Here is a 7,487-nt window from a genome sequence, read left to right as displayed (position 1 = left end):
TTCTAGCCCCCACCCGCCCGGGTCACAGCGCTGGGCAAGGGTCTGATCGACTCTGCTCCGACCCCACTCAGCGCCACGAGGGAGGGCGGCAGTGCCAGACACCAGGCAGCCCTTGTCCTGTTGCCCTCAGTTGCCAGGGGGAGCTGTCAGTACCCACTCCCGTTTGGTTAAAGGCTTCCGGGACTAAGCAGGGTGCAAGATGGAGAGGAGGGCGGGGAAGAGACAGGAGGTGGCTAAGGGGGCCAAAGCCCAACTAGGCTCACCCGGAACAGAGAGATCTCACAGTCCGCTGGGCCTGTCAGACCCGCACGGCACCCCGAGTGTTGAGGCTGCTGCTCCAGGGGGTGGGGGGAAGTTCGCGCGCCTGGCATGGGTGGGGCACACGCCCAGGACACACGCACACAGGCCCATCCAAGGGCTGGCACACACTCGCCTCTGCGTGACACTAAGTGTGTCCTCTGCTCTCCCACCTGCTCCAAAACCACCAACAGCAGCAGGAAAGGAAAAGAGTGCCAAGAAGAATTATTCAGAGGCTTCTGGGGGAAAATCGTTAATGTGTTGGTTCCTTTCACCAAACCACAACCTAAAAGAGTAACTCACAAGATCACAGAGCGGAAACAGTGCTGCAGGCTGCTACTCAGCTTCCCAGCTGTGGACAGGGAGCTACCACCAAGCGGCCACTCCAGACAGGCAGGCAGCAGCGACAAGATGCAGCCTGACAAGCTGTCCCAAAGCAGGGTGCAGCCGGCCACAGCCATGGCCAGGCACTGAGACCAGAGGATACTGCTGACAGATGTGCCCAGATCTGAGGCACAGACCCAGAGGAGAAAAATCTCCAGCCTCTTGGAGGGCAGGGGGCCGGCAAACACAACAGTGCCACACAGAGCCACCAGAGCAGCAGCTGGGGACAGGAAAGTCCCCTGGGGCCGGACCCTTTGGGCAGAGCTGACCTGTACTGCAGGGCTGTTCTTTGAAACCCAAGTGTCCATGTTGGGTAAGGGAGGAGCTGGCGCGAGGTCAGGGTCAGAGAAGACACGCATCACGTCTACACAGCGGACAAGTCGGGGAGACGTGGCCTCAGCCCAAGCCTCCACTCACTGTGTCAGAAAGGTCAGGAGAAAAAGGTAGAAACAAAACACGCCACCTTCACAGCAGGAAAACGGAATCAACAAGGATCAGAAAACACAAAACAGATGCAGGAAGATATGCATCTGCTGCTGAGACACAAAGGGTGATGGCCGGAGGGCGGCCCTGAGGGCTGGCGTGGTAGGGTGGGAAGGCTCCCCAGTCCAAACCCTATGAAGGAACAGGAGCGCGGCCTTCCCACGACTGCCCTCACTCCAGGACAGCTTCCTCCACAGCCTGAGCCTGCTGTCCACAGTGTCTACCCTCTTCCTGTCTCTCCCAAGTGTCTGCGGCCTGTGGAGGCCATCAACAATGGGTGACAACCCCTCTACCAGGGACAACAGTGAGGACAGGCCGAGGAAGTACAGGGTCTGGCCACTCTTTTGGACTCTTTGTGACACAGTTCCAACTCACTGTCATACCAGCTCCCTAGGAACTGCCTGGACCCAAGTGGGGCAAAGCCTGATGGCAGGAAGCCATGGAGGGATGTGGAGTCAGAGCTGTTTCCAGACCAGCCAGGTGACACGAGAAGCATCTGGGCATTGCATCCAGAGACCACACGGCACACGGCTCCCATCTACCACAGCCGCACACAAAGGACTACGTGGGGGACCAAGACACTGCTGCCCCACGGCCATCCTGGGCCGGCTGCCCTGCTTCTCGCCTCCTAGGAACCCCCTGTGCTCTCCAGGGCCCCAGACACCAGCCAGTGACCCTAGGAGAGGCCAGAGACAGGGCTGGAACATCTCAGAGCTGCCCACCTGATACCTCCAAGGCGCTTCCAGAGCCAGGGCTGGAGGGCCGGCTGCCCCGCCCAGCGGCCAGCATGGGAAGGTGGGCCTGGCTCCAGAGGGAAGCCCCTCTGAAAGTTCAGTAGTCGGTCCCTGGAAGACACAGATCACAAGAGGAGTGGGAGAAGGGCCAGAGCTAAGAGCTGCCAGCCTGGGCCCAGCATCAGAGGTCAGAGCCCTTGCCGGCACTGGCCGAGAAGCCCTTGGGGCAAGGCAGGGATATGGAAGAAGGGGCCGCTGCAGGAGGAGCCCCAAGCCCTCCTTTTGGGGCAGCACCGCCCTAGCCCTGAAACACGTCTAGGACAAGTGGGCGCTGGGGTCACAGCCCCCAGTGTGGGCCTAGCAGCTGCCCAGCAGAGGCCACACAGGAAGCCCAGGAACAAAGCGGAGCCGGCCCGGCACCACTGACGGGAGGGCAATGAGGAAGACAGCGGGACGTGTGGGCCACCCCACGGCCCCCACAGTGACTCCTGGCCTGCTGCCCGGGGCCCAAGGTGGTGGACATGGAAGCAGCATGGGAGGCACTGAGAGGTCCCAAGTCCCACCTGCCCTGCCACGAACCCAGGCAAGTTCTAGAGACACACACGCAGGCACACACACACAGGAAGTCGAGGGGCAGAGCCAGTGCCTGCACCCAGCACACACCTGGAGCAGAAGGGGCCACCGAGGGACATGGGGCAGCGCGGGAAGGAGGGGAGGCTGCACTGCCTGGCGCCCTGGCCTGGCGAGCCAGCAGGAGCAAGAAGACAACCAAATCCCAAAAACGAACACGGGGCGCGGACACAAGAAGTGACACCCACAGGTCAAAGGTCACCAGAAGCACCAGCACATTACGGCCGCACAAGACCTCACCAGGCACGACAAAACCACGGCACCGGCAGGACGGAAGCAAAGGGGCAAGGCTAAGTCACTTTCGGTACAGTTGCAAAAGAGATATCAAAGGGGACGGACGTGAGGACGCGCAGGGGGGTTGCGGTTTGGCTTTTTTTTTTGTTTTTTCTTTTTTTAAACTAAGTTTTATAAATAGCGTCTGGTAACTCTGTGTGTATAAAAACTAAACTCAGCGGCCACAGAGCTGTCCATAAGTTTACAAGAAAGGGCTTCTTTTTCTTTTTTTTTTTTTTTTTAACTAGTGAAGGCTCAACTACACGCTCTCCCCTTTTCTGTTGATGGGGGCCAACGCCTTCTAGCTTTTTTTTTTTTTTAGAAAGACAGTTTTATAAATACTTTGCAGCTCTTTTTCTCTTTAGCTTTTAAACATATAATTTAATAACTTCGTAAAAGGAACTTATTCTCTCTGTTAAGGGCTATTTAACCACACAAGCCGATCATGTAAACAGTGACACAGGACCCATTGCAAGGACACACTGGACACACCCTTCACAGACGCGCACAACCAGTGATTTCGGCCTTGTTCAGTGCAGTGCGTTAGGCCCGAGCGCTGCACCCCTGGCCCGCAGCCTCACCACATCCTCAGCCACCACCCAGGTGGGGCGGGGCCTGCTGGGGGCCTCATGGCCAGCACAGCAGCCCTGCAGAGTGGGGCCATGCTGCCCACCGGGTCTGTCTAGAATGCATCCCGCGGCCCCCCTCCAGCCGGCAGCTGCAGTCAGGGGCCTCCTGCCGGAGCCCCCCTGCTCAGGGACACCCGAGTCCCGCCTCCCTCCCGCTCCCTCGTCCATCCCCATGCAGCTGCCTCCAAGCCCGCAAGGCCTTGGTCCGAGAGGACAAGGGGCGACCCACCGTCACCGCCAAACTGACCGATCCCAACGTACAAGACACACGACGAAATCAAAGGGGCTCAGCCCGGGGGCCGCCAGGTGGAGGCTGTGCTTTGGGGGGGGGTCGGGAGGGAGAGAGCGGGAGAAGGGAGAGTGCAGGAGGGAGAGGGGACGGGGCTGCAGAGCTCACCACGCGCCTGGCGGCCCCTCACCGACCCACCCGGGTGCACGCGTCTCTACGACCGGGCGTCCGTCTTGGACTTGACTATCGTGATGACGCTGGTGGCAGCCACTTTGCCGGGCACGAGCGGCCCCAGGCCGGCGGTGAGGGGGCCCCGGGCTGGCGCCACGGGGCTGCGGGCCACCGTCCTGGCGAAGTTCTGCAGGGCCTCGTACTTGGAGCGCAGCGCATCGAGCTCCAGCTTCATGCTGGCGTTCTCCGAGGCCAGCTTCTCCACCTCCAGCTGCAGCTCCGCCTTCTGCTTCTCCAGCTCCTCCTTCTGCGTGACGCGCTTCACGCGGCAGCTGGCGGCGTAGCCGCGGTTCTTGAGCGTGCGCCTGCGCTGTTTGAGCTGAATGATCTCTTCTTTGGACAGGCCGCGCAGGTGCTGGTTCAGCTCTCGGACCGACATGCTCACCAGCTCCTCGTCAGTCAGGCTGGTGCCATTCTCGCCGGGCTCCCGCTTCACCTGGGGGGCAGCGCGCGGTCAGGGCGGGGACCCCCGGAGCGCCGCCCACACTCGCCCTCACATGGGAGGCAGCGCGGCTCGCCCCAGACAACGCGTCCCCACTCACCTTCAAGGCCTTGCTTCCTTTATTGGGGGTCGTCATAACCCGGGGGCACAGCGAGCAGACTCTCTCTGCAAGACAGGGGGCAGAGGTGAGGGCTCGAGACACCCCCCCCTCCTTCCACCCCCCACACCCTCCCATCCCGCCCCAGCTCACCTGCCCATTCCCCCATACCTGACCCCAGGACAACCCCTGCGGGCCTCTCGGGATGGGTGGGGCTGCTCCTTGTGCACCCTGCCCTTTGGGACCCAGGTGGGAGCCCCGAGGGTCTGGCGGGCAGGGCAGCTGCAGGTTGCACGGGAGGCAGAGGCAAGAAAAGGGGCAGGGGGGATTAGAAGGACGACAGTGCAGAAGGGGCGGGCCCAGAAGGAAGCCACTAGCTTTAAAAATAACCTGGCGTGCGCGCCCTGGAGTGGCTGTTCCCCCGGCGAGTCACGCTGACTCAGCACAAGGCCAGCACTCCGGGGCCCTCCTGCAGCCAACGCAGCAGCCAGGGGAGACCTGCAGGAACAGGCTGCGGGAGGGCCGGCAGGGCCAGCAGCAGGTGAGGGCGGCACTCACAGCCACCGTGAACCCGGGAGTCCCACGGGCCTGTCTCCAGCTGCCACTAGGACTAAGCCCCTGCTCCCAGGAGAGCTGGAGCCTATCCCCACAGGGGACTCGGCAGGGACTACCCAGAGACAGCTAACTTTGCAAAGTTGGGGGTGAGGTCGCCCGACCAGCTCTGGCCCTTCTCAGCAGCTCCCCACCTTGAGGTGGTACCCAACCTGAGGCCACCCCAGCCCTCTGTCCACTTCCCTTGGTGATGGGGCAACTGGCCTTGCGGCTACCACTACAACATCCTGTGTCCCTGCCCCACCCCATAGGGGTGTTTCACAAGGGCCGCTGAACAGCCACCAGAGCCCTGCTCGGCAGGCAGTGGAGCCCCCCTCCCTGGGGTCACTGAAGGCTCAGGCTGCCAGGCCAGGTCAGTGCTCACAGGGCCAGGAAACCAAGACAAAGATCCACCTCACCCACACAGGGATACTCCCACCCCATCCCCTCAGGTATCTTACTGAACACGACCAAGGCATTTTTGCCCAGTGAGCCCCCAGACCTATAAGCCAGGCTTTCCCTACGCCCCACTCTGTCCCCACTTTTCAGGTTAGATCAGGGAGTGACTGGCTCAGGAGGGAGGGGTCCAGAAGGAAAGCACAGCTAGAGACAGTGTGGCGTGGAGGCTCTCGTGCCCCTCCAGGCACTAAGGTGCAGGGAGGTAAAGGTACCTGTCCACACTGCCCCACAGAGACCCCATTTTACACCACAGACCCAGCCACCCACCCACAGGCGAGAGAGTGGGGAGGAGAATCCCTCCCGGCCTGGGATCCTTCCAGGCCCCAGGGTGCAGATCAGAACTGGAGACCACAAAGTTCTGCACCACATTTGCCCCAGCTACCTGGAGGAGCTCCCCGGCAGGTGCAGAGGCCCAGGCAAAGGTGGCCCCAGGCTGCCTTGGCGTCAGCTTTTCCCACCCCTCCCCCACCACTCAACACAACGTTGACTTCCTGAAGAGATGGCGCTGGGAGCAAGCAGAAAGTGCCTCCTCAACAGATTTCCCCTCCGCAGAAGGCCTGAACTCAGCAGATGCAGCCCAGGCTCCCGATCAAAGGTGCGCTGTGTGTGCCGGGGTCTCTGCCCACCCTGAGGACGGGCTGGGAGCGAGGGCTCCAAGGCACCTCGGGAAGCGGCTCCCAGAGACTGATTAAGAAGGGGCTGCCCACCCCAGCCCTCCTCCTCCCAGACCCAAAGGCTGGCCATCCACCTACCCCCCTGATTGAGAATCTTCTAGACAAAAGATCAACCTCCCACCCTCCAAAAGGCTGAGCCCACTGCATGGAGAAGGAACCCTGTCCAAGGGTCCCCCAAGGGCTCTGGGCCACGCATCAGGCTGAGGGCCAGGAGCAGAAGGGGTCTGGATAGCAGCCCCTTTCCCAGGCCCCAGCCCCAGAGCCTGGACACTGCGGGATGCCCACACCCACCACCTCCAGGGAGCCCTCAGCTAGGAAGCCACTCTGTGAAGAGTCCAGACCTCATTTCACTCAGGCACAAAGCACTGCTAAGGCAACACCCTCCAGGAGTCTGCATTTTCCTAAAAGAAAAAACTCCAGCAAAAGGTCCCCTAAAGTGCAACAACATCTCTAAGCCCCAAGGGCAAAATGTGAGGTTTAGGGGGGAGTGGCACCCCTAAGGGCACATGAAAGAGCTGACCTGGGGGGGCCCTGAACCCCAGGGCCAGAAGCCTCACATGCCACCCAGGAGAGCAGCTCAGGACACACCACCTTGAGGCTGTCCATTCCCAGCAGTGCCTGGGCACTAAGACCAACACCTACCAGAGCCCTGTTCCTTGCTAACTTCTCCAAATAGACTCAACCTCAGGTGGAGGCAACCCTGAGGTCACGGGACATTGCAGTCCCATGCCACACCGGCCACCTGCTGCGCCCCAAGGCCAAGGCACCCTGACAGCTCCCACCACCATCCCAACCCCATCCGGAAGTGGAGATGCAGCACTCCAGAATGAACCTCTCCAGGAACCTCCTGGTTTCTACAGGCCTGAAGAAACGTCCCGGTGAGTGGTGAGTGGCCCCTAGGGCCGGTCCCTGATCCCTGTCCCCTCCACCCTCTCCGCCCCACTGCCTCCTTCTCTGGCCAGGGGCGGCCGAGCCTTCCCAGCCCCGCCAGCACGGCCCCCTAAGCTCCTCCCCTCCTCTCGGCTCCGAGAACTAGTTCCCGGTTTGGTGAATGCCCCAGAAGAGCGTGCCTGGAAGGGGATGGCCAGGTGCGTCACTCCTCGCCCAGAGCTAACCTGCAGTGGGACGCGCCCCACGTCCCCCTCGCTGCCCTGCCGCCCGGGCTGCCCATCCGCCGCGTCGCTGGGGCTCCCCTTCACCCCTCGGCTCCCGGCCCCTCCCCCAAGCCCCCCAGTTCCAGGAGGAGCGTCGAGTGACCTCATGCTGATGACTCAGCAGGTCTCCCTCTCGGCTCGGGCACGCGTGCGAGGCAGCCGCGGAGGCACAAGCAGGGC

At 61.7% G+C, this 7,487-nt stretch overlaps 1 protein-coding gene across 1 annotated transcript; it reads right to left on the bottom strand.

Moving 5' to 3' along the window:
• Positions 1–3,873: 3,873 nt before the first annotated feature.
• On the bottom strand, positions 3,874–4,489 carry MAFG (MAF bZIP transcription factor G). Its single transcript, XM_007959569.2, has 2 exons — positions 4,433–4,489; positions 3,874–4,326 (listed from the first exon to the last, which is right to left on the bottom strand). The coding sequence occupies exons 1-2, from the start codon at positions 4,466–4,468 to the stop codon at positions 3,874–3,876; spliced, it is 489 nt and encodes a 162-aa protein (XP_007957760.1). The 5' UTR covers positions 4,469–4,489.
• Between the last annotated feature and the right edge of the window lie 2,998 nt (positions 4,490–7,487).

Source organism: Orycteropus afer, unplaced genomic scaffold (genome assembly GCF_000298275.1).
Source record: "Orycteropus afer afer isolate SDZICR_OR568_19922 unplaced genomic scaffold, OryAfe1.0 scaffold00018, whole genome shotgun sequence".
NCBI classification, from domain to species: domain Eukaryota; kingdom Metazoa; phylum Chordata; class Mammalia; order Tubulidentata; family Orycteropodidae; genus Orycteropus; species Orycteropus afer.
This window is presented reverse-complemented; position numbering and strand designations above follow the sequence as displayed.

Coding starts and splice junctions, on each gene's coding strand:
- MAFG (XM_007959569.2), bottom strand. CDS start 4,468: ATGACGACCCCCAATAAAGGAAGCAAGGCCTTGAAG. Junction 4,327..4,432: donor AAGGAAGCAAGGCCTTGAAG/GTGAGTGGGGAC, acceptor GCTGCCCCCCAG/GTGAAGCGGGAGCCCGGCGA.